The 26,948-nt window shown below is 36.4% G+C and overlaps 2 protein-coding genes across 2 annotated transcripts; both read left to right on the forward strand.

The window, feature by feature from the left end:
* The first annotated feature begins 13,859 nt into the window (after positions 1-13,859).
* Positions 13,860-14,810, forward strand: LOC112667865 (olfactory receptor 52A1-like). Its single transcript, XM_025459922.1, has one exon. The coding sequence runs from the start codon at positions 13,860-13,862 to the stop codon at positions 14,808-14,810; it is 951 nt and encodes a 316-aa protein (XP_025315707.1).
* A 9,209-nt stretch (positions 14,811-24,019) lies between these two features.
* Positions 24,020-24,967, forward strand: LOC112667866 (olfactory receptor 52A1-like). Its single transcript, XM_025459923.1, has one exon. The coding sequence runs from the start codon at positions 24,020-24,022 to the stop codon at positions 24,965-24,967; it is 948 nt and encodes a 315-aa protein (XP_025315708.1).
* The last annotated feature ends 1,981 nt before the right edge of the window (positions 24,968-26,948 follow it).

Here is a 26,948-nt window from a genome sequence, read left to right on the forward strand (position 1 = left end):
GGAACACTATACTCCTTGATCTTTAGGGATAAAGAGCTGCATCCAGGGACAATATTAACCCCACCTCCATATTAATACTTGATATTATTTTAAATCCGTTTTTAAGTTCTCATTAGTTTTGTTGAAAGGCTGCAGCCTCTGACTGTGGTAGCTCATTATTCTTGAGGAAAAGAGACATCAGGAGACTGGCAGGCGGGTCCCTATAATTTAATGTTTGCAAGTTTCTCTAATTAACCTTGGTGTTCGTATAATATAACAGAATTCTGCATAAAGCATCTACTGGTAAGTCTAAGCTTATTCCAATTATCTATTGTAAACATCCAGATAAATTTTGGAGTATATAACAGTACTATAATATCCTTTTCCAGAATATATAGTCAAATCTTTTTTTCAAATTTATTTTCAAATTTCCTAATTTCCCCATTTTACCTAATGAAGATAATCTTAGGGAAATAGCTCAAAGTTTTAAAAACAATCAACCCTTCCCCCAACTCTCCCCCAAAGATGATCTAAGTATTAAATGTCAGCCCACTCACAGGTAAATTATAATTAAATAAAGAGCCTTGAGAGTGCAATTTTTATTCTTAATAAAGGAAAACTGATGTTATATATTCAAATCCAAAATCATCCCATCTGTTGGAGTTATTTTAAGTTTTGGCAGTTATCTGTACAGCCTCCACATGAGCCTTCATCTTGTTTACCAACACCATTCTGTTGTGAACATAATGGGTTTCTAATAGAAGTGAATGTCATACCATGGTAGATAAGAACCTGGGAAATAATTTTTTAGAGTCTGCTTTGATTAGTGATTTGTTGGAATTTTTTGGCAGTTTTTAGTGTAAGCCAACCCTTTCTTTTCCAATGAAGATTGGTAAGCAGGAATCAGTTCATTTTCCTTCTTTGCTCCTCTGGTAATAATATAAGTAGATATATTGAATATCTTGAACTAATTGCCATGGGGCTGTCTCATGTTTTGTTTGGTCTCCTACTTTAGTGAACAATAATGGTCAGGCTCCAAGTGGCTAGAAACCAGATACAATGTGACCATCACTGCATGGTTCATGTAGTTTATCTCCTACCTAAAATTAAAAAGTGGGAATCAGTTATCTAATAATACGGTGATATACATAAGCATGTGGAGCCTTTCACTGCCATTTTCTTTTATTTTTAAGATTTTATTTATTTATTCATTAAAAAAATTTTTTTAACAATAATAATTTTATTTTTTATTGGTGTTCAATTTGCCAACATACAGAATAACACCCAGTGCTCATCCCGCCAATTGCCCCCTCAGTGCCAGTGCCCATCACCAGTCACCCCAACCCCCGCCCACCTCCCCTTCCACTACCCCTTGTTCATTTCCCAGAGTTAGGTGTCTCTCATTTTTTGTCACCCTCACTGATATTTTCACTCATTTTCTCTCCTTTCCCTTTACTTCCCTTTCACTAATTTTTATATTCCCCAAATGTTTGTCCTTTTCCAATTGACATATTTCACTCAGCATAATACCCTCCAGGTCCCTCCATGTCGAAACAAATGGTGGGTATTTGCCGTTTCTAATGGCTGAGTAATATTCCATTGTATACATAGACCACATCTTCTTTATCCATTCATCTTTCGATAGACACCGAGACTCCTTCCACAGTTTGGCTATTGTGGACATTGCTGCTAGAAACATTGGGGTGCAGGTGTCCCGGAGTTTCCCTGCATCTGTATCTTTGGGGTAAATCCCCAGAAGTGCAATTGCTGGGTCGTAGGGCAGGTCTATTTTCAACTCTTTGAGGAACCTCCACACAGTTTTCCAGAGTGGCTGCACCAGTTCACATTCCCACCAACAGTGTAAGAGGGTTCCCCTTTCTCCACATCCTCTCCAACATTTGCGGTTTCCTGCCTTGTTAATTTTCCCCATTCTCACTGGTGTGAGGTGGTATCTCATTGTGGTTTTGATTTGTATTTCCCTGATGGCCAGTGATGTGGAGCATTTTCTCATGTGCTTGTTGGCCATGTCTATGTCTTCCTCTGTGAAATTTCTCTTACACCATACACGAAGATAAACTCAAAATGGATGAAAGATCTAAATATGAGATAAGATTCCATCAAAATCCTAGAGAAGAACACGGGCAACACCCTTTTTGAACTTGGCTACAGCCACTTCTTGCAAGATACATCCATGAAGGCAAGAGAAACAAAAGCAAAAATGGATTATTGGGACTTCTTCAAGATAAGAAGCTTCTGTACAGCAAAAGAAAGTCAACAAAACTAAAAGACAACCGACAGAATGGGAGAAGATATTTGCAAATGACCTATCAGATAAAGGGCTAGTTTCCAAGATTTATTTATTTATTCATGAGAATACACAGAGAAAGAGAGAGAGAGAGAAAGAGAGAGAGAGAGGCAGAGACACAGGCAAAGGAAGAAGTAGGCTCCATGCAGGGAGCCTGACGTGGGACTCAATCCCAGGTCTCCAGGATCAGCCCCTGGGCTGAAGGCGACACTAAATCGCTGAGCCACCTAGGCTACCCAAACTGCCCATTTTCTTAGAGACTTTAAAGTTTTAATTGTCCCCAGTTCCTCCCGAATGCTTTGACAAAGGCTGTAATGTATTTTTCAATGTGTTTGTAAGAGAACATAATGAATATCACCTCGTTGTTTTTTAGATTTCACTTTAAGCAAAATGAATTATAATAATTTAAGAAGAAGGAATGTATAATAATATATCAAGATAAGGTACACATAATGTGTGGTGATTCTTTACATTAGTACGTGATGTATTTCAATTTTTAAGCTTAATACTTCAGTATAGTACAACCTCCCTCAAAATATTCTCATGTATTAGAAGCATTTACACCTCCTTTCTGGTAGTTTTGGAAATTTCACCTCTACCTAAATGTAGTTAAAAAAAAAAAAAAACACTTCAAGAAAAACTGAAGCTCTTACTATAAAGACATGTATTGGCCTGACTGTGGAATAGATTTCTCATCTCCACTCCAAATTTATTTTCTTTTTTTGTTTGTTTAAATTCAATTAGTCAACATATAGTACATTATTAGTTTCAGATGTAGAGTTCAATAATTTATATTCCATATAACACCAAGTGTTCATCGCATCACATGCCCTCCTTAATGCCCATCATCCAGTTGTTACCCCCTCACCCCACCTCCCCTCCAGCATCCCTTAGTTTGTTTCCCAGAGTTAAGAGTCTCTCATGGCTTTTCTCCCTCTCTGATGACTTCCCCTTCAATTTTCCCTCCCTTTCCCTATGAGCAACTGTGCTATTTCTTATATTTCACATATGTGTAAAACCATGTGATAATTATCTTTCTCTGATTGACATATTTGGCCACATACTACCTTCCAGTTCCATCCAATTTATTTTCATTTGCATTCAAGACAAAAAAATGACTCAGTAGAAAAGTCCTGAAAATACAATACAGTCTTATACTTAATAAATTCAGCTACACATATACTATAAAATCTTACCAGTGGAGGGATGAAAAATCCTAGCATTTTTTGGGAGTGGCAGCTTAGAAGAGAACACTGGCATAAGGCAATCTTAAACTTTGATAACACAGAAAACAATCTAAAAGTAAAATTTACAGAGTAAAGTAAAAATTCTTCAAGAATGTCGTAAGTTAATAACTATATAAAATAAACCAACATATAGCACAAATGATAAAGTAATAATTAAAAAGTATGCCATTAGGGGCATCGGGTAGCTCAGATGGTGAAGCATCTGCCTTTGGCTCAAGTCATGATCCTCTGGTCCTAGGATCAAGCTCAATGTCAGGCTCCCTACTCTGCCGGGAATCCACTTCTCCTTTTCCCTCTGCCTCTCTCCCTGCTTGTACTCTCTCTGTCTCTCTCCCTCTCAAGTGAATAAATAAAAATTATTTTTAAAACAAATGTGCCTTTAATTAAAATTTGAATTCTTCCTTGCCAGTACAGATGCCTTTTCTTTTTGTTGTCTGATTGCTGAGGCTAGGACTTCTAGAACTATGTTGAACAACAGTTGGTGAGAGTGGACATCCCTGTTGTGCTACTGACCTTAGCAGGGAAGCTCTCAGTTTTTCCCCATTGTGGATGATATTAACTGTGGGTTTTCATATATGGCCTTTATCATGGTGGGGTATGTTCCCTCTATCCCTACTTTGTTGAGGGTTTTTTGTCACGAAGGGATGTTGTACTTTGTCAAATGCTTTTTTTTTTTTTTTGCATCTATTGAGGGGACTATATGTTTCTTACTCTCTTTTATTAATGTGGTGCATCATGTTGATTGATTTGCAAATATTGAATCTACACTAGTTGTAGATTACTTGATACTCTATATAGAAAACCCAAAAGACTCCATCAAAAAATTGCTAGAACTGATATACAAATTCAGCAAGTCTCAGTATACAAAATCAATGTACAGAAATCTGTTGCATTTCTATATACCAATAGAAATCAAGGAATGAATCCCATTTGCAATTGCATGAAAAGCCATAAATTACCTAGGAATGAACCTAACCAATTAGGTAGAAAATCTGTACTCTGAAATACTATAAAGTCTTAATGAGAGAAATTGAAGATGATATAAAGAAATGAAAAAAAAATTCCATGATCATGGATTAGAAGAATAAATATTGTTAAAATATCTACACATTTAATTAAATCTTTATCAATATACCCCCAGCATTTTTCAGAGATAGAACAAACAATCCCCAAATTGTTGTTTGTCTTTTCAAACAACCTTTCATTAAAGACCCCGAATAGTCAAAGAAATCTTGAAAAAGCAAAGCAAAGCTGGAGGCGTCACAATTACAGACCTCAAGGCATGTAACAAAGCTATAGTCATCAAGACAGTATGGTACTGACACAAAAATAGGAACATACATCAATGGAACAGAATAGGAAACCTAGAAATAGGCCCACAATTATATGATCACCTAATCTTTGACAAAGCAGGAAAGAAAATCCAATGGAAAAAAGTTTCTTCAACAAATGGTGTTGGGAAAACTGGACAGTGACATGCAGAAGAATGAAACTGGACCACTTTCTTAAACCATACACAAAAATAAAATAAAAATGGATAAAAGACAAATGTGAGAGAGGAAATCATCAAAATCTTAGAGAAGGACACAGGCAGCAATCTCTTTGACGTTGGCCAGAGCAACTTCTTACTAAACATGTCTCCAGAGACAAGAGAAACAAAAGCAAAAGGAAACTATTGGGACTTCATCAAGATAAAAAAACTTCTGCATAGAGAAGAAAGCAATAAACAAAACTGAAAAGAAAAAAAATGGAAAGGAAACTTTTGGAATGGGAGAAGATATTTGCAAATGGCATATCTGATAGTTAGTGTCCAAAATCTATACAAAACTTATCAAACTCACCACCCAAAAATCAAATAATCCAGCTAAGAAATGGACAGAAGACATGGATAGACATTTCTCCAAAGAAGACATCCAGATGGCCCACAGACATATGAGTAGATGCTTAACATCACTTACCATCAGGGAAATGCAAATCAAAACTACAATGAGCTATCACCTCACACTAGTCAGAATGGCTAAAATTAACAACATAGGAAACAACAGGTATTGATGAGGGTGTGGAGAAAGGGGAGCTCTCTTACATGGTTGGTGGGAATACAAACTGGTGCAGCCACTCTGAAAAACATGATGAAAGTTACTCAAAAAGTTAAACACAGAACTACCCTATGATCCAGCAATTTCACTACTGGATATTTACCCAAAGGATACAAAAATATAGCTTTGAAGGGGTGCATATACCCCAATGTTTACAGCAGCATTATCACCAATAGCCAAATTATGGAAAGAGCCCAAATGTGCAACGATTGATGAATGGATAAAGATGTACACACACACACACACACACACACACTAGAATATTACTCAGCCATAAAAAATAATGAAATCTTGCCATTTGCACTGATATGGATGGAGGTAGAGAGTATTATCCCAAGTGAAATAACTCAGAGAAAGACAAATACTATATGATTTCACTTACATCTGAATTTAAGAAACAAAACATATGAACAAGGGGGAAAAAGAGAGGCAAATCAGGACACAAACTTTTAACTATAGAGAACAAATTGAGAGTTGCTGGAAGGGACTTGGGTGGGACTATAGGTAAATAGCTGATGGCGATTAAGGAGGGCTTGTGTGGTGATGTAAGTGTTGTATGTAAGTGATGAACCACTAAATTCCACACCTCAAACTATCACACGGTATGTTAACTAACTTGAATTTAAATAAAATCTAAAAAAAGAAAAAAGAAAACAATCTGAAGGTTGTAATAAATTAAAAAGAGAACTACCTTTTGATTCAGCAATCACACTCCTGGGTATATGTCCAAAGGAACCAAAAGTAGTATCTCAAAGAGTTATCTGTAGTTCTATGTCTATTGTAGCATTATTTACAATAGCCAAGATATGGAAACAATCTAAGTATTTGTCAATGAGTGATTGGATAAAGAATATGTGCAATGTAATATTATACAACCATAAAAAGAAATTCTGACATTTGCAACAACATGAATGAATTTGGAGGGCATTATGCTAAATGAAGCCAGACAGAGAAAGATAAATATTGCATGGTATCACTTATATTTAGAATCTTAAAAAAAAAAAAAGTTCAGGGAAACAAAGAATAGATGTCAGGCCTGGGGAAGGGGAAAATGGTAGATATATGTCAATGGGTATAAACTTTCAATTGTGAGATAAATAAGCTCTGAGGATCTAATGGACAACGTGGTAGCTAGTTACTAACATGGTATTTATACTTGAAATTTGCTGAGTAGAAATTAAACAATCTTACTACATACACATTTAACTATCTGAGGTAATTAATATGTTAATTATCTTAATCTTGGTAATCATTCCACAATGATTATATGTATATCAAATCATCACATAGTGCACTTTAAATATATACAATTACATTTGCCAATTATCCTTCAATATAGTTAGGAAAAAAATAAATAAAATATAATGCAATTAAAATGTGATTATAGGGATCCCTGGGTGGCACAGCGGTTTAGTGCCTGCCTTTGGCCCAAGGCGTGATCCTGGAGACCCGGGATCGAATCCCACGTCGGGCTCCTGGTGCATGGAGCCTGCTTCTCCCTCTGCCTGTGTCTCTGCCTCTCTCTCTCTCTCTCACTGTGTGCCTATCATAAATAAATTAAATTAATTAAATTAAATTAAATTAAATTTAAAAAATTAAAAAAATAAAATGTGATTATATTTGTTCTGTTAACAATCATTCAAAGGCTATCTCTTCTATAAAGAATAAGACTAAAACTTGTCATTATATGTACACATACATATACATAATAATTGCACACTCTACCACCAATTTCTTTTTCTGAATGCATCTCCTACAAGATTCCACTCAATATTTGAACTGAAATAACATCAAAGCATGTATATATATCCCTTCTTGTTTCATGACTCCCTTCTTTTGTCAATTCTATTCCTCTGCTTAAATTCTTCATTACATTTTCTACTTAATTTGATCCAAATTATAATTTAAGATTCAATGTAAAAGAAATCCAAGAAAAAGTAAATCTTATCTTTGTTAAAAATCAGGAAATATTTTCCTGGAGGGAAAGAACAGAATTGGAGAATGACTGGAATGAGGCATGAGCAAGCTTTCTGGGCTAGCAGAAGTTTTCAATCTTATTCTAGATGATGGTTACACAACAGTATACACATACCAGATATCATCAAATTGAATGCTCAGGATCCATTGTCCTTTTTATGGGCTATGTTAGATAATGGCCAGTATGCAAAAGCTGCTATAAAAATCATAACATAAATCTTCTTATGGACTTATGTATTTGTTTCTCTTGAGTGCATACCAAATAGTGGAACTGCCTGGCCCAAAAGCACATGTGTTTCTTTGCAGGTCAGGTTTCACTAGAGATAAAAAAGATGAACATGAATCCATATTAATGTGGTTTATAAAAAAGAATAAATGAATATAAACTATTATCTGACAAACTTAGTCATAAAATATAATGGGCAAAGTCTCTTGAATATTTTTGGGTAAAAGAGAGGATGTATTATTTTTATAATAATTTAGTATTTGCATATGCATGTATGAGAAATGACAGGGGTTAAGTTGTTGTACAAGAAGCAATAGAGGACTGATGAGACATGATTCTGTGGAAACTGAGCTAGACTAACCGAAAAGATAAACAATGCATAAACAGATTCCTGAGGAAAAAACTGAGAGGAAAAAAGAAAAGATTAAAGATGGCAACTGATCTGTCTGCAAGTATTTTCTTCTCCAATTAAATAGATTTTTGCACAAATACCGAGGCTGGAAGAATGATTCTGAAGCTGGACAGTGGCTCTTGTCTTAAAAGCACTGAACATAAACTAACTAGTGATATTTTCACAAGAAGCTGGAATATGTCAGGCAGTTGAGCCATATACAGAGGAAAAAATATCTACAGGAGAGTCATGCCCACATTCTGATCATTATGATCTAAAATTCTGTTATCTGGGAGTCTGCTAGAGGAAAGCAGTTTGCTAGCCTCACACTGCAATCAGGGAATTATTGGCTTTCTATGGCAAGGGAGTGAACTACTGAAACTCTGAAGTTAGAAGAATAGTCTACATTTAAAATATCCCCAGACTGCTGAAAGGGAAAACATATTATGGATAATATTCTATGCAACTTATTATCTGGGGATTTTGAATGGATCATGAATGCCATCAGATAAGCACTGTCATTGCAATTGATCTCAACTGCTATGGAGACATAGAGGTGATATTGGTAAATTATCTAATATGTCAATTAACAGAGGGAAATTGGAAAATTTCCTGAAAAAAAAATTCCTGAAAAACTGTATTCAAATTTCATTCATATCTGAAAGCTGCTATAAATTTTTGGGAAACAGAGTTGGCTGACATTCATTAAAGTAGTGGTGATGGTGGTGATGGTGGTGCCATAACTCTATTTGTAAGCACAATACAATTATATTATATAGCCCCTCATGGCAGGATTAACTTGCTCTAAATGTGATCCAAGACCAGATATTACCCAATTCTCATCCTGAGGAATCTCCTTTTTCTAGAAAACACAGCACTTTCTGACACTGTTTTTTTAGGTTTGATACCACCTGGCCTGCTGGGATGGCCAACTGGGATGAGAAGAATAATCATACTCTAGGGGCATCAGAAGAATAGTGATGCTTTGCAATCAACCCAGGCACATGGGAATATCAAGCCACTCTTCTATTAATATGTACTGGAAATTTTGATGAAAACAAATTGATGCAACCATCTCATTCATATGCCAGGCCAACTCTTGGCTCCTTCCAGGTAAGTTGTTTTCCCTACAAATTGGGAACTGGTAGCTGGGTTTTGATGGCACCTTCTTTTAGTAAAAACTGATACAGTAGGGGTTTTAAATCTTGTTTTACTTAATAATTTCTCTTTCCATATTTTCTCTGTAATTAAAATTATTTTAAAAACATGAGGGGCTACATTAACATAATTTAGAGTTGAAAGATTTTTGTAGGCAATTAAGTCATAGTTTGTATTTCTGAATCCCACGCAATCAAAAGCATAAGCAAGGTTGTTCCCAAGATTTCTGGGTTCTGACTGACTAGCTCCTTGTTAATTCTAATGTTTCCTGGTTATTTGAAAACAAAAAATGGTAATTTAGAAGTAAACTGCCATGTGGTAGGTATTTGAGGAATGTAGAAAGTAAAGGAAAGATAGGAGAATCATATGCTTTGAAAATATTTAGTATCTGATCCCAGCAGCTCAGTCTTCTTTGAGGCAAAAGTAAAAAGGACACTGCAATCTCCTTTTTACCCTCTTGCCTTTCGGAGATCACCAATTATTACCTTTTCTTCTTCTTCTTCCATTCAAAAAATAGGAAGAAGAAAACTCCTTATGTGATGAGAGTTAGATTACTTTTTAATAGCTAAGGATAATCGAGCTCATGACTTGTTGTCTTTCATAGAAATTGGACTTAATGAAATCTAGATGCATTCATTTTTCCCACTTTTGTTCCATGTACACAAATCCAGTGAAGAGGAAGTAATTATTACAAGTATTTCAAATACTTATAATACTTAAATACTTAAAATCATATGACTTTAATTGCAGAAAAAGTCTGTAAACTAGTTAGATTATCATTTTATTATTTCAATTGTGTTATTTGATGACTACTTGAAGTAATGACCAATCTTAATATGAGATGATGGAAGAAAGCTCTTAGAGTCTAGAAATTTCCTTTTTTCGTGGAGTTTTCATTTCTATTATGAGAAAATTTTCATATCTCTGTGTTTTGTTTAACTTCTCTTCTCTATTCCACAGCCTGTTTCTGCCTGTGACAAAAATACTAGACTTTTTATTAGCTATCATATTTCGAGCATTTGAATTATTCCTGATACGATATGAGCTCGTTTAACACTGAGCCAAATGAGGCTAGCGTCCTTAACTTATAAGTAAACTGTGAGTAATAAGTATGGCTCTTTAGCAAGAGTCCATAAATGGTAAAGGATCCAGAATAGGTAGACAGGTCATCTGACTTTCTGGTCCTTGATTTTAACTACTTGCTGAATACTAGGTGAAAGGAAAACATACACATTGTTTTTCTCTCTACAATCACACCAGCACTTCTCACACTAGATGTGCATGTTTGCAGTGGCAGTGGTAGGGGATTCCATATAAGTAATTCTCCAATTTTCTGCAGACACCAGTTGGGTGTCCTATATATTCAATTCAATTCTGACACTACCTGAAATTAGCATCAGATTTCTCAGGTTAAGAGCTCAGTCCTGTAAGACTGCCTTCCATCTCAGAGACTAACTTTAGATTACCTAAAAGTAGTGGACTCTTAGGCTACTGGGATACTGGGAACTTATGTCCAGTTTGGCTACAAAATCTGGGGTTCCCATAACCTCCTTCTCGAGTTTAATAATTTGTTTTTTTTTTTTTGAGTTAATAATTTGTTAAAGTGACTTACAGAACTCAGGTAAATGGTATACTTAACAGCCAGATGGAAGATTTTGCATAGGGCCAGCTATGGGAAGGAGTATGGAGCTTACATAACCTCTCTGGGCATGTCACACTCTCATAAACTCTACATGTTCAGCAAACTGGAAGTTCCCAGACCTCATACCTTAGGGATTTTTATGGAAGCTTCAAACAGAAGGTGGTTGATTAAATCATCAGTGATTGAGTCAGTCTCCAGCCCCCCCTACTTCTCCAGAAGTTCAGGGAAGGACTGAAAGTTTCAACCACTAATCACAAGTTTCGTTACTATGGCAACTAGCCCCATCTTGTGGTTATCTAGTAGGCTTTCCAAAAATCTCCTTATTAACACAAACTCAGGTGTGGTTAAAAGGTGCTTAATAGGAATAATAAAAGACACTCCTTTTACCTTTATTGCTCTGGGGCTATTTCAAGAACTGAGGACAAAAGATCAACTATTACAACAAAAGATGGTCCCATTGCTCTTATCACTTAGAAAATGACAAGAGTTTTAGAAGCCCAGTGCCAGGAAAGGGGATGGAGACTAAATATATATTTCTTATTATAAGTCACAATATCACACAAGAAAAGTAATATGATAAAGGAGTTCTCATCAAGTAAGTAAAGTATAACATTTATATTTGCTTTCTATCAATCACTGAATGTTTTTTAAAAGTTTTTATTTCAATTCCAGTTAGTTAACATACAGTGTAATGTTAGTTTCAGGTGTACAATGTAGTGATTCAACACTTCTGTACAACACCTGTTGCTCATCACAGCAAGCACTCTCCTTACTCCCCATCACCTACTTAACCCATCTCTTCCACCTACCTCCCCTCTGGTAACCATCAATTCTCTGTAGTTAAGAGAACTTGGTTTCTCTCACTTTTTTTTCCCCTATGATCATTGGTTTTGTTTCTTAAATTCCACATATGAGGGAAATCATATGGTATTTGTCTTTCTCTGACTTATCTCGCTTAGCAAAATGCTCTGTAGCTTCATTCACATTGTTGCAAATGGCAAAATTTCATTCTTTTTAATGGCTGAGTAATATTTCATTATATACATATACCACATCTTCTTTATCCATTCTGAATGATTTTTAAGGAAATGCTGATGTTTCTAACTTATAAGATCTTTTTCCCTCTCAGCTTCTATTATTTCTGGCAACTTGTGCACATAAGTATTAGCAATAATGTTCACATATTTCACTATTTTCACCATGACATACTCCCGGATACCACAGGGAGGTGTCAATGGAAATTATTTTTCACAACAATGTTTATTGCTTTCACAGTTATCTATTGTGACTGTAGTCCACTTATTAGTATTGTTGCAGCATCACTGGTAATGAGATATGTCCTTCCATTATTTTTTTTTCTTTCATATAAGAATTATCTCACCAAAAACTCCTTTTTATACCCACATACATGTATTCCATGGGACCACGAAACAGCTACTTATCTGATATTTTTCAAGAAATTGGCATTGAGAGAAAAAAAGAAATAGAGACTTCTACTACTTCATAAAGGATTTCTTTTTTCCAGCATGTATGGAAGTTCAGATCTGAGGAAATCTCTGTGGGAGCACTGGGATCAGTGTTGAGGCATGGACAGAATAAAGCAAAATGTGAAACGTTTAAAATATTAGGGAGCAATTAATGAAACTGAGACCAAAGGGAGAAAAAAGAAAGGTTTTGTCAAATTGATTTGAATTCCCCTAAAAGGAAAATGAGTCAAATCTGGAAAGACTGTAGGACTAGGGAGGTATTAAGAGCTGGGCATTGTACTTAAAGGTGCTTCGGGATCCAAATCATAGCTAATCACTCATTGTACAGCATAAAAATATCAAAAAGCAAAAGTAAGGAGTCTACCATGCAAAATAGGATATGTAATCTTAACAAAAGCTCAAGGAGTTTAATGATCTGCTGATATTTAACCACTGGGAAGAAAATATAATTATGGTAACCTAGCTTCAGAGCAGGTCTAAACTAACCAGATTCTGCTTTTTTTTTCTTTTTAATACACCATCCTATTTTAAACTGTACATTCTTCTTGAATTTGGTACCTCTGCAATCTTCTCTTTCCTCCTATTTCATACTTCCTAATCCACAAATCTACCTAAATAAGTGAGCACTAATTATTTAGAGAATGAATTTCATCTGGCCATATCTGTAAGACAAACGCCCTCTTCAAATTTCCTCTAAGGTCCACTTTTTGTGCCCTGAAAATCAGTAGTTTGTTCAATATTCTGATAAATAAAAATAAATATTTGATAAAAAAATATAAGGAAGACAAACTCTTCTAACAAATCTCTTTGAGAACCAATGCCAACAACTCTGAGATAAATAATGCCCTCCCTTACACCAGGAGTAATGTGGTTAAAACTGAAGGCTCTCATAGGATATAAACTAATGCACACACGGTGACATAAATAGGATTTCTTCTGGGCATCAACACCAGAAGAATTTCCAACTGCAATGAATTTGAGTTTGCCTCTAGGTAAAGAAGGAACACCTAATGATGGCTTTTCAGGCAAACGGGGCTAGAACTTAAGAAATATAAAATCAGTCTTCTCAGTTTCATGGTTTTCATTTCCACAAGAGTTAAGGCAGGGATTCCAAAATTTTCCCATTTTTTAGCTCTGGTATGGTCTACAGGATTGTTTGCTTCTGCCATTCAAACATGTACTTTTGAACTTCATCATAACATTCTGGCCATCTGCCGTCCTAAGACCTGAACTTACCCGTCCAATGCTCAGTATAGTAGAATGATAGTAAAGGATGAAGCCTTTCCACTTCTCACTCAAATTTTCTTCTGAAGGTGTCAGAACCTGCAGCAAGAAGACAATACCAACCTCCATGGCATCTATCAATACATCATATTTGAACCCCGAAACAGTAATCTTGATTGGAATTCCTGGACTAGAACATGTGCAGTTTTGGATTGGGTTTCCTTTCCTTGCTGTGTGCCTAGTGGCTCTTTTGGGAAATATCGTTTTACTAATCATCATTCCTACAGAACACAGCCTGCATCAGCCCATGTACATCTTCCTGGCAGTGCTGGCAGCCACCGACATAGGACTCTGTGCAGCCATTGCTCCCAAGATGTTGGCCATCTTCTGGTTCAGATCTTGCTCCATGGCCTTTGACACCTGCCTAACCCAGTTGTTCTTCATTCATGCCTTGCAGTGCATGGAGTCTGGCATTCTGTTGGCCATGGCTTTTGACCGCTATGTTGCCATCTGTGATCCACTGAGACACACATCCATCCTCACATCTTCCATTCTGTGTCGCATGATAGTAATAGTGGCAATTCGAGCTACAGTGCTGGTTGGTCTGTTACCCATTCTAATCAAAAGATTGCATGTTTTTCATTCCATTGTGATTGCTCACTCTTACTGTGAGCACATGGCTGTAGTCAAGCTAGCTGCAGAAGATGCCCAAGTCAATAAAGCATGTGGTCTTTTTGTGGGTTTTACCATACTGGGATTTGACATGATTTTTATCCTCATTTCCTATATCCTTATTTTCCAGGCAGTTTTTCATCTACGCCAAAAGGAGGCACGGCTCAAAGCATTTAACACATGTACAGCTCATATTTTTGTTTTTCTTGAGTTTTATATTCTTGCCTTCTTCTCCTTCTTCAGCCACCGTTTTGGACATGTTGCTCCCCCTACCCACATTCTTCTGTCTACTATCTACCTCCTTGTGCCACCTGCACTCAACCCTATTGTCTATGGTGTAAAAAACAAGGTAATTCGTAAGCGTGTGGCACAGATTTTTCTTCTGAGTCATATATCCCACCAGTGATCTATCAAATGTTTGTGGTCATGTAGACAATACTTTCGTTTCGTAGAGATGGAGTTTGGACTCTGTGTATTAATCGTTGGGAATTCACAAGCTCTATCTTAAAGGCTTTTATTTTCAAAACCACAGCTAGGTTGACATAAAAGTCATCCAAATTAACAGTGATGACACTTGTTCTTTAACTGTAATGCATTTGACTTCTAATCCAATCTTTATCATTTCCTTCCTTTACTTTCTTTTGTGTTTCATTTGCAGTTCTTTTTACTCCTTCATTAAGGAAGCTTTGATTATTGGTTTCAAGCTTTTCCCTTTTGGAATAAATGTATTTTCATGTATGGATTTATTTTAACCATTGCTTTTTTTTTTGTATTCCATACATTTTGATATTCTGTGTTTTCATTTGTTCAATTAAGAATAAGACTAATATTCATTATATTTCTATGTTACCCATCAAACACTGAGATAAAGTCATACATATATGGTCAATTGATTTTTGAAGATGATATGTAAGCAATGCAATGGGAATTAGAAAGTCTTCCTGAAATGGAAAGCTGTAACAACTAAATAATTGTATGAGAAAATGAACTTTGATGACTACCTATATTCCAGAGCAAAATTAACTTAAGATGAATCATAGACCTAAGCATTACAGAAAAAAACTATAAAACTCAGGTCTGCAAACCAGGCCTCATTAGAAAAGGAACAGCCTTGGATTACTGAAAGACAGGAAAGTGGCTGTGATACTGCTCCAGTGGAACTTGCCAGAAATCCACCTTCCAAGATGCCAGAAAAAGCTGTTCATGGGTTTCTGAAGGACCGCTAGCCACTGGATGCTGCTTGCTTCATTTACTACAGCTTTGGGCCCTAGAAAATTTGCAAGAGTTGCAGAAGCCCACTGTAGACTAGAGATGGCATACAAAATGCACGGAGTCTATGGACTGACCAGCCACTAGGAACCAGGAAGCAAAACCCTCTCCTCTTGCAGTGCCTTACCAGTGCCCTCCATTGACAAAGTTCAGCATTGCAACCAGCTCAGAGAGTAAAAGTACTCAGAGGGCCAAGGTGTATTTTCACAGAGAAGGCAAAAAGTGAACTTGGAGCTGAGAGGCAATCATTCATTAACCAGCACAACTTGCATGGAAAATAATAAATAAAGTTGTTGGTACATGTACTGGGAACACAATATGCAAATAGGACCAGTCGGCCATTCATCTTCAGTGTTAGTTCCCACAACAGTCCTCACCTATAGAGCTGACAAATATATATTCTCTTTGACATCTGCTAAAGAAGAAAACAATACCATAGGACAAGATGAGCAAACAGAAGTTCATCTGACTCTGATATTGTTGACAGAAGTAGGGTAAGAAAGCACAGACCAGTATAAATACTAAGCTCTCCTAAAGTCAAACATGAAAGTATTTTTAAGAGCTGAGATGCCAAGGGCTATTGGCCAGCTATATTTCTAATTGGCTATCCACTATGAAAATTAAACTTGTGGGTTGATGTGAATGATACTCCTACCTTGCTAATTACTGGATATTTATTTTTTTTAATGAAGGTTGTGTACAGAACTTTTAAACCTCTTTTTCTGCACATATTGATAGGAATTTTTCCTTCTGGTTAAATCTCTTATTAAAATATCCAGAGCAAGTTCTTCTTGCCACCTCATATACTACCTACTACAAACCATTCGTTTTCTCTGGACATTTGCAGTCACAATGTAGAACGTTGTATTATCATTTCCTAATGTTTACTAAACTTTCCAAATAATGTCATCCATATTTGTCCTCTCCCTGTGAGGACTATTGTGAGCATTATTATTCCATATTAATCACATCATGTGACTTTCTTTTGTCAAGGAGATGTAAATAGACTTGTGTCACTTGTGAACTAATGATTTAAAATTCATTATTTACTTTCATAGTGTCTTTTTCTCAGTGACAGAACAATAGCAGGGGTTCACAAAGGGGCTCCACTTTTAGCTGAAACCTCAGGTTAAAGTGGCAAAACTGACACATAAGCAAGAATATACTTTTGTTATTATGAGTTCCTGAGGTTTAGGGAATTTATATTATTACAACATTATGTAGTCTGTGTTAATTGATACAGATTATACATTGTTCCCTGTCCCAACCATTTTCCATTTAGGCTAATTACCAAAGGAATAGCCAGACATCTTACTTAAATACAGTTCAGAACATTAATACTCCTCTACTAGAAAACCACCCTAAATTTCTCTCCCTCCCTCCTTCCCTCCGTTCCTCCGTCCCTCCCTCTCTCTTGAACCTAAGTGTTACAATTGCTACAAGGGCATATATTCTCTGTACCACTATGATCTTTCAGAAATTATCTCTCGGGACAGTTGGGTGGCTCAGTGGTCGAGCATTTACCTTTGACTCAGGTTGTGATCCATAGTGCCTGGGATCAAGTCCTCCATTAGGTTCCCTGCATGGAGCCTGCTTCTCTCTCTGCCTGTGTCTCTGCCTTTCTTTCTGTATCTCTCATGAGTAAATAAATAAAATCTGAAAAAAAAAAAAGAAATTGTCTTTTATAAGCTTATTCTTGCTTACTCCTTTCCAGTTACCTACACTTAGTATGTTCAACTTCAGTGTCTTTGGATTTTCTTTTCCTTGACTGCAACACCATAGCCAATATCCATGAGGCCCTTACTTACCTATACTGGAACACACTATTGCAACTTACATGTGCTCTAATCCCTGTGTATATTCTTATTTACACATGTGTGTACACCCACATATGATTCAAAAAGAGAGAGATTCAGAAGAGTTGTTCCTACAGTTTTAACCCTCAGCACTAGGAGAACCTAACATATATTTTGAAAATTAATTCACAAATGAAGGAATGGTGAGAGAATTAAAAAGTGAAGCATTTGACAATGTGGGCATAAAATAAACATAATAAATAATTTCAAATTTAGGTGTTATCCATGTAAAAAAATATGAGCATGTTAACTTCTGTGGAGACAAGGAAGTACTTGCTCAGGTTGCTAATATAAACATGATGCCTTTAACAAAGTAAGGTAGAATATTTACTAGAAAGGAGACAATATAATGCTGTGATGAAAACAAGAGCAATTGGGAAATGAAAACTTTTATTCTCTGGAGACCTTTTAGTTTCCAAAGAGGTTATTTTCTTCTATAAGAGTTGGATAGACTTGCCTGTTTAAGGAAGGAACAAATAGAGAAGAATTACTTGAAGATACAGAAGAAGATGCAGTTGATGGAGAACTGACCATGAAGTAATTCATAAAGAGAAAATGAAAATTAAGGAAGAAGAAGATATCATGGAGACAAAATAAAGATGATATTTGCAGAACAGAATTTAAAAGGTGAGTAAGAAGGAAAACAAATGCAATAAACTTAAAAGTCAAATTTGTGGAAACTTGGCCACAGGTCTGGTAGGGGGAAAATAAGGACATAAAATATATGAAAATATTTTACCCATCTATTTTACTTCTAGTAAATATTGAGTATATTTTTTTCTGAGATATACTGCCATAGATTACTTACACAATCCCAGAAGTCTGATCATATACCCAACAACTGAGACATCAACCTGGTGGTTATAGTTAGGGAGTTGGCTCATACCCAGTCGAACATCTTCTAGAACAATTTTCTTTTTTTACATTTTCCCAGATTGGTTGAGGTATAATTTGCAAATGAAATTGTAAGTACAATGTGATGTACAACATGATGATTTGATATATGTATATGTTGTGAAAGGATTTTGCCCATCAAATTAATACACATCTATCATCTCAGATATACACTTTCTTGTTGTTGTTGTTGAGGACATTGAAATTCTACTCTCTTGGCAAATTTCATTTACACAATATAGTGTTACATGACCTTAGGTATAATAAACACCACATTATCAAACATGCAGCATGGAAGGAAGACAAATCTTAATAAGGGAGGACACTTCACATAGGAATTTTATTTCCCACTTTTAAGAGAAAGAAGGAAGATCTCTCCCTGACGTGGCAACAACACACTCCATTCTCAGCCAATGAGAAACCATCACAACCTCGAACTCTTGTTCTTCTCCAACAACTTTTGTTCAAAACAACCCTCCCCAATTTTCTCCTAAAAAATTAATAATAGCTAACCTTCCCTTTGTCTCTTCAAACTTGTCAATGGTTTACCATAGTTTGCTTGTCCTGAATCAAAGGTCCTCTGCTATTCCTGAATAAATTTATTTTGCTAGTAAGATAATTGGCTATTTTATGTCTAAGGCTGACAGAGTAAAGAAGAGGAAACTGTTTTCAGCTGTAGTAACATTGTATTTATAAAGATAAACATCTTTTCTGTTCCTTTAAGCCACAAGTCTAGCCATAGGCCAGAAAGTGAACTAAATTGCTGTCTTTTGTCTTCAATTTACAAATTTTCCATTTCTTAGATTTTTAAAAAATATTTTACTTATTTATTTGAGAGAATACGGGGTAGGGGCTGAGAGGGAAGCAGACTCTCCACTGAATGCAAAGCCCCACATAGGGCTGGACCCCAGGACCCCAAGTTCAGGACCTCTGCCAAAGGCAATCAACTGAGCCACCCAAGTGCCTCCATTTCTTAGATGTTTTTTTTTCCCTCACATTTCTAATGATCTCAGATTTACCATGATCTGAAAGTGACCTGTAATTTGAGATTTCCTGTTTTCATTACTTGAAAATAACTTTGTGTGCAGCAACAGTGCTTTCTGGCTTTGTGCCTCAGGCAAGGGATAGTTTCTTCTCCAAAACAGAGCTGAGTTTCAGAATGTGATGAGCTCTCCAGGGCCAGGTCTGAAAATTGCCCTGGGATCCCTCAGATTCAAAGGCCGAGAAAAGCAACAGCTAAAGACATATGATAAAAGACACTTAGCTATTAGCACCACAGTTCCAAATCCAAAGTCTGGCAGGAAAAACAAAAACTGTTCCATCCATTGATCTCACATTCTATCAGCTGTTTTTTTTTTTTTTAATTTTTTTTATTTACTTATGATAGGCACACAGTGAGAGAGAGGCAGAGACACAGGCAGAGGGAGAAGCAGGCTCCATGCACTAGGAGCCCGACGTGGGATTCGATCCCGAGTCTCCAGGATCGCGCCCTGGGCCAAAGGCAGGCGCTAAACCGCTGCGCCACCCAGGGATCCCAGCTATCTGTTTCTCAGAGTGAGTTACTCCTCCATGCATTGGGACCTGGGTATGGCTCTGTGTTTCTAATTGCAACAAATTTTAAGACATAAGGAAAGGATAGTGAATTACATCTTGCATCTCTCAGTAACATGCTTTCCCTTTGGCACGTCACTTTATTTTTTCTGACCCAAGTATATTTATCAATAATATGAGGGATGGACTAGATCCAGTCATTTAGAGGTGGAAGAGATGCAAGGATAATAGCATCTTTTTAATCACATGTGAGTGAAATTATGAACTGACATCCCAGTTAATTTGATGCAGGGCAAGGAAAATAAGGTTTTCAGGCTCCTACTCAAATGCTGTCTACAAAGTAGTCCTAACATTGCTTGGTTTGTCAAAAAGACGACAGTTCTGTGTTTTGGAATGGTGTGTGTGTGTGTGTGTGTGTGTGTGTGTGTGTGTGCAGTTGGAGCTGGAGAACCTATAAGATGTGGGAGAGAAGATCAAAGATAGGACCATCCTATTTATTGCCTTTACTAGTTTTGCTATTTGGGCTTGTAGCCACTGTAATTACAGCTCATATCCCATTCCCTGAAATATAGTTTTCTCTTTATTTGGGGCATCAAAATCTTATATTTTTGTCTCTTCTCTCTTATACTTTACCCTGCCTCCATATAAGGTATCTTTCCTTTGTCACTCCTATTTCACTCAGTGACCAGGAATGAACATTTTCTGATCTGATTATTATAGAAAAACATACGCATATGCATATCTTGCATAAGATATACGTCTCTGGTCTTAGAGGCTATTAGAGACTGGCTTTCCTACTCATGTGTTTTTCAATGACCTAATAAGACTTTAAAGCAGACCATGATTATTCCTCAGTGAAGTGGGCAAATCAATTTAAATCAGTGAGATGTATGGGTCCACCAAAGTCTGCACCTGATTGCAAAGTTATTTTTCTTTTGTAACAGTGGTCATCTCATCTGCTTCCATAAATGTCCAGTCTTGTGGATCCAATTGGGGAAGGTCATTCCACTCCAGAAAATTCAACATCTCATGAATTTTTAATCAATTCTTTCTTCAGGAAATTTTCGCATTTCTCTATTTTTGTTTTACATTTTGTTTTGTCTTTTTCAAGAAGACAGTGATGTGTCTGACTTTAAAGAAGTTCTCTATAGGTTCTGAAAGGCACTAACTACCAAACATTGAGTGACTACTTTCTTCCATACTTGGTGTTGAGTTTTTCACATATAAAGTAACACAGTCCTCCCAATAATTCAGTGAGTTAACTGCTATTATTACTCCCATTTATAGTCGAGTAAACTTAAGGAACTGGGGTGAGATTCCATGTAAGGTTAGTTCTTGAGCCAGCAATAGATGATATGTCATATTTCTAAATTCCTATCCAATGATTTTACATAGTTTTTTAAAAAATCTTTTTGTGAGGTTATCAGTCTGAAGCAGTGACAAAAAGAAACGGAGGAGAGCTAAGGAAAACAGAGGTAATCATATCAATAGGTCCTACAGACAGGAGACACAGATACCTTACATGGCCACACAGAAAATCACCAGGGTGATCAGGAAGCAGAGGAGAGCAGAAGGTGGGGAGGGTGGGGCAGAGCCTTTAGGTGCTTATGCTGTGGCCTTTATTGGGATCTCCATAGGAAAGGAAGTCAGGGAGGTATGAATAGTTTAGAATTGGCTACTTTGAAAAATTCTGGTGGATCTTCAGGTAGAAGTATAGGTCTAGTTTCCTGGTATTTAGCCCCATGATGATTAAGGCATAGGAATGTTGCTTTCAGGTATAAAAGGGCCAGAGAAAAGAGGTGAGGACTGCTTAGTTTGTCTATCAGAGGCATGCTCTTGACTGGGCCCTTTGTTATCTTTCAGAATTAACTGGCCCACCCTGAGAGGGGTGGGTATCCCCTGGCTAGAAGGGTTTTGTAAAATGCCAAAGCATCATTATACGCAAAAATTTACCTATATATAGTAATATATATAAAGCACTATATATAATATATATTGTACTATATACATTTTACTTTATTTTATTTAAAGATTTTATTTATATATTCATGAGACACACAGCGAGAGAGGCAGAGACATAGGCAGAGGGAGAAGCAGGCTCCCTGCGGGGAGCCTGAGGTGGGATTCCATCCCAGGACCCTGGGATCATGACCTGAACCAAAGGCAGACACTCAACCACTGAGCCACCCAAATGCCTCAAATTTTATTTTTACTATATATATATTATATATTTGGACATCCATATATTTATATAAAATATATATGATATACAAATGTATATATACATTTATCCTTACATTGTCAGACACTTATAAATATATCTAGGACATATTATCTTTTACAGTTCCTTTAGAGTCTGCCTTTATCTTCCCATGCCACCTTAATAAGATATATTCATGTTTATCAGCAATCATTTCTAGGGAATCCACTTGCTCACCTAATCTTATTTATTTAGGCATTATAGGGAATTTCTTTTCATAAAATTTCTAATTATTTTAATATACAGCTCTTTATTCCCTTGGTCATAGTCCATTGATATATGTAGCTACAGATCATATAACTATCTCCTACTCTCAATCAACTAGTATTCTAGATTTTACTGCATTAGGGACTTCCTACTTATATCCATATACATATTCCTACTGACTATGAACCAGCCTATTTTTTTCTATAATTTTACAGCAGTAATCCTTCCAGCTTCCCTTCAAAGAAAAATACATAAAATCCTAGTCAGAGTGATATTCCCTATTTGACAATTTGGCTATGACAAAATCATAAGGAAAACAAAATGAAACTTTGTGATGACTTTAAACTCGAATGGTTAATGAAAAAGTAAAAAAAAAAAAGGTACATAAAGTTATCTCAGAGTTTACTGAATAAATTTATAAAGAGAGAGAGCAGGTAAATTATAAAATTTCAGAAGTTTGGGGTGAGAGTGAGGTGGGATACTGTAATCAAAAGTAGAAAATTATTTTATTGGTCAACTGACACCAGTATAATGAATGAAAGCACCTTGGTTTAGGTCAAGCTCCATTATGGACAGTATAGTGGCTCATTGACTTTTTGCATCTGAAACACATTAATGTCATCAAAACATTTAAAACATTAAAACATTGAAACATTTAAGCTACACTGGTTTTCCAATACATCTGTATTTGTATGTTACCATCCTATTCTAATTTATGGTACTTCTTTATTCAATTGACTTCCTTTCAGTCTTCTCAACTTTCTGTCTCCTCTAAGATCTGTGAGTACTTACATCACCATCTATCTCATCCTGCTTACATATCCACTTTGAAAGCTAACTATCCAGAATTATCCCAGGAAGTCAAATATGCTCTGCCTCTACTGATATATATATATGCTACCAAAGCGAGCACTCTGCCTCTACTGATAAAAGAACAGCTCCTCCACTTCAGTTCCAAGAACTGGATAATGGGTCTGTACATAATCAACTCAATCAACATTTGCCGAGAGAACAAATCCCTTCACTCCCCCATCTGAGAATAACTTTCTAAGATTTGTAGGGAGGTATTTTACTCCCTAAACCAGAGAAAATGAGAAGACTGGGAAGGGCTGCCACTTTCTGGAGATTCTGAGCTTTAACAAAATGGACAGGGCTACAGGATTGAGAATGGATTATATGACTTCAAGTGCCCCAAAGGATTTCATCTAATCTGAAATGTTCCTGGAATTTGGAGATGGATATAGACAAAAACGTTGATGCTGTCATCTGTAGCACCATCTGAGGACACTTCAGAATGTAGCAAGATCAATGCTTTTAGAATCATAAATTCCATTTCTACAAGTTTTCTCATGCACAATTACTCACATTGGCTCTGGGAAAAGATATTCAAAATAGGAAATATCCTATTTAATACTGACTTAAGTTGATTACCAAAGATTCAAAGTCATGTGACCACATTTTCATCCATGTTTTACATGTTATAGAAGAAGTGATAAAAATTTCCTTGTTCCCTTTCATCTATAATTTTTCTCTGAATTGATATCAGGATCAGTGGTGAGGAAAGGATTTATTGACCTGATGGGATCTATAAACATGTCATATTTGAACCCAAAGACAGTGACCCTGATTGGGATCCCTGGACTAGAGCATGTGCAGTTTTGGATTGGATTTCCTTTCCTTGGAGTGTGCCTGGTGGCTCTGCTGGGGAACATCTTCTTGTTAATCATCATCCCTACAGAACGTCGTCTTCACCAACCCATGTACATCTTCCTGGCAGTTTTGGCAGCCACTGACCTAGGCCTCTGTGTAGCCATTGCTCCCAAGATGTTGGCCATCTTCTGGTTTGGCTCTTACTCCATGGCTTTTGATGCTTGCCTCACCCAGCTCTTCTTCATCCATGCCTTGCAGGGCATGGAATCTGGTATCCTGTTGGCCATGGCCTTTGACCGCTATGTTGCCATCTGTGATCCCTTGAGACACACATCCATTCTTACACCTCTCTTTCTAGTTCAAATGGTACTGATGGTGGCCATCCGGGCAACGGTGCTAGTTGGAATTTTACCCATTCTACTTAAACGCTTGCAACTTTTCCATTCTGTGGTTATTGTTCATTCCTACTGTGAACACATGGCTGTGGTCAAGCTGGTTGCAGAAGATGTCCATATTAACAAATCATATGGGCTCTTTGTAGCCTTTGCAATTCTAGGTTTTGATATGATCTTTGTCTTCATCTCCTACATTTTGATTTTTCAGGCTGTTTTTCGTCTTCCCCAGAAAGAGGCAAGACTCAAAGCATTCAATACTTGTACTGCCCATATTGCTGTCTTCCTGGAGTTTTATATCCTTGCCTTTTTTTCCTTCTTCAGCCACCGTTTTGGACATGTATCACCCTATGTTCATATTCTCTTGTCTACTATCTATCTGCTTGTGCCGCCTGCCCTTAACCCCATTATCTATGGTGTGAAGACCAAGGAGATCCGCATGCGGGTTGCTCAGATTTGTATTCTGAGGTCTGACAACGAGTAGTGATCCAAAAGTTCTATGACACAGGAAAAATGTGTATTTACCCATTTAAGATGCAAACTCCTTGTACTATGTCTATGCTGGTGAAACTTTTACCTAATAAGGATCTCTTCTAAAGAATTTATATTCTTTTTTTTTTAAGAATTTATATTCTCCAAAGAACTCAAAATGTGAGAAAAACTTGAATGAAAAGTATAAACATATCTCATAAATTCCTATCATCTCTTCCATTTCTCTCTTTTATATTTTCTTATTGTCTTCCTTCCTTTCATCATTCTTTCTTGTTTTTTTGTAATCCTTCCTTGTTTACAGATCTCTTATATCTTTCTGTAATACGAAGAGGTAGTTTATCTTTTGATGTGTAACAGTGACAAAGACATATTCCATGATGTCAAAAAGCTCACAAAAAAAAGCTCACAATATAGTGATGATATAAAAATACTGAGTAAATATAATTTAATGTTATTTAAGCCATGGTAATACAATAGAAAAAGATTTATTTTCACTTGTGAAAAGCAACTAATTTAGATTTTAGAAAAAAAAATCAGGGAAGACCTTGTATAAGAAGTTATGGAAAATGTGAGGTTTGAATAATGCATTTTACTTAAAATGATGAAATGTTATTAACCAAGATTTCAAGTTTTTAAAACACTACCATTAGAACTCATATAGGTGTAGAGAAGTATATGCAGGTGTGTGTGAATCTAATCTCCTTAAGCAATGGATTCAGGAAAAAGCAGGCTCATCTGTGCCTTCATCAGTGATCAAAATATACAAATCATTCTGAAGTAGGGAATACTATATCAACATATCAATATCTGATACATGGTTTTATTTATTTGCATAAATGTAGTCCTTTTATTGGGTAAATAAATAATTCCACTCTCAGAGTTACCACTGATTAGCTAGCATTGCTAGTGATGGCCTTGGAAGGAGTTCATTTTCTGTATAGTGTGGCAACTCATTATGAACTTTTTTTTCCCCAAAAAGGTCATTAGGAGATACTTTGGAAAGTTTTGAAGCATAACCCATCAATTTGAGCAAGTTCTCTAATGAGGACATAAAACAGCTTCTTGCATCCCATTCTTATCCTTACCTTTCAAAAGGTCTGACAAGCTAGCATAGAAAATCCATAGGCTTTAAGTTTAGCCAAATCTATTCACCTTTCGATGGACACTGAGAGAAGATGTGGTATATATATACAATGGAATATTACTCAGCCATTAGAAATGACAAATACCCACTATTTGCTTCTACGTGGAGGGACCTAGAGGGTATTATGCTGAGTGAAGTAAGTTGATCAGAAAAGGACAAATATTTTAATGGTCTCATTCATTTGGGGAATAAAAAATTTAGTGAAAGGGAATAAAGGGAAAGGAGAGAAAATGAGTGAAAATATCAGTGAGGGTGACAAAATATGAGAGACACCTAACTCTGGGAAATGAACAAGGGGTAGAGGAAGGGGAAGTGGGTGGGGGGTTGGGGTGACTGGGTGATGGGCACTGAGGGGGGCACTTGGTGGGATGAGCACTGGGTGTTATGCTATATGTTGGCAAATTAAACTCCAATAAAAATTTTTAAAAAAATGTTTAGCCAAATCTCCTTTAGTTCCCTCTTCATATCATGAACTACCAACAAAACTACCTTTTTGTTCAATGTCTTTTTGTCTTGAGAGCATATGGACCATCATTATTACCACGTGGGCACCAATAATCTTAATTCAGTCCGTTTCTCTATTTACCACAGTGTTTTAACCCCCTCCTCTTGATGTTCCAGCTAATGACTTATAATATTACTTACAGTACGAAGAGAAGATTAAAGTTTACCCTATGATCATCTCAATTTTTAAACAGGTGAATATGATATAAGAGGTCCTATCAGGGGTTCCCCCAAAAGCAAACCAAAGCAATAATATTAGTGTATGTGGTATATTTGGGAATTGATTCAAGAAAAAATTTTGTAAGGGACTGAGCAAGAAACATAG

This window comes from Canis lupus, chromosome 21 (assembly GCF_003254725.2).
Source record: "Canis lupus dingo isolate Sandy chromosome 21, ASM325472v2, whole genome shotgun sequence".
Lineage (NCBI taxonomy): Eukaryota > Metazoa > Chordata > Mammalia > Carnivora > Canidae > Canis > Canis lupus.

What these genes read in the sequence shown, in the direction of transcription:
- LOC112667865 (XM_025459922.1), top strand. Translation starts at nt 13,860, where the DNA reads ATGGCATCTATCAATACATCATATTTGAACCCCGAAACAGTAATCTTG.
- LOC112667866 (XM_025459923.1), top strand. Translation starts at nt 24,020, where the DNA reads ATGGGATCTATAAACATGTCATATTTGAACCCAAAGACAGTGACCCTG.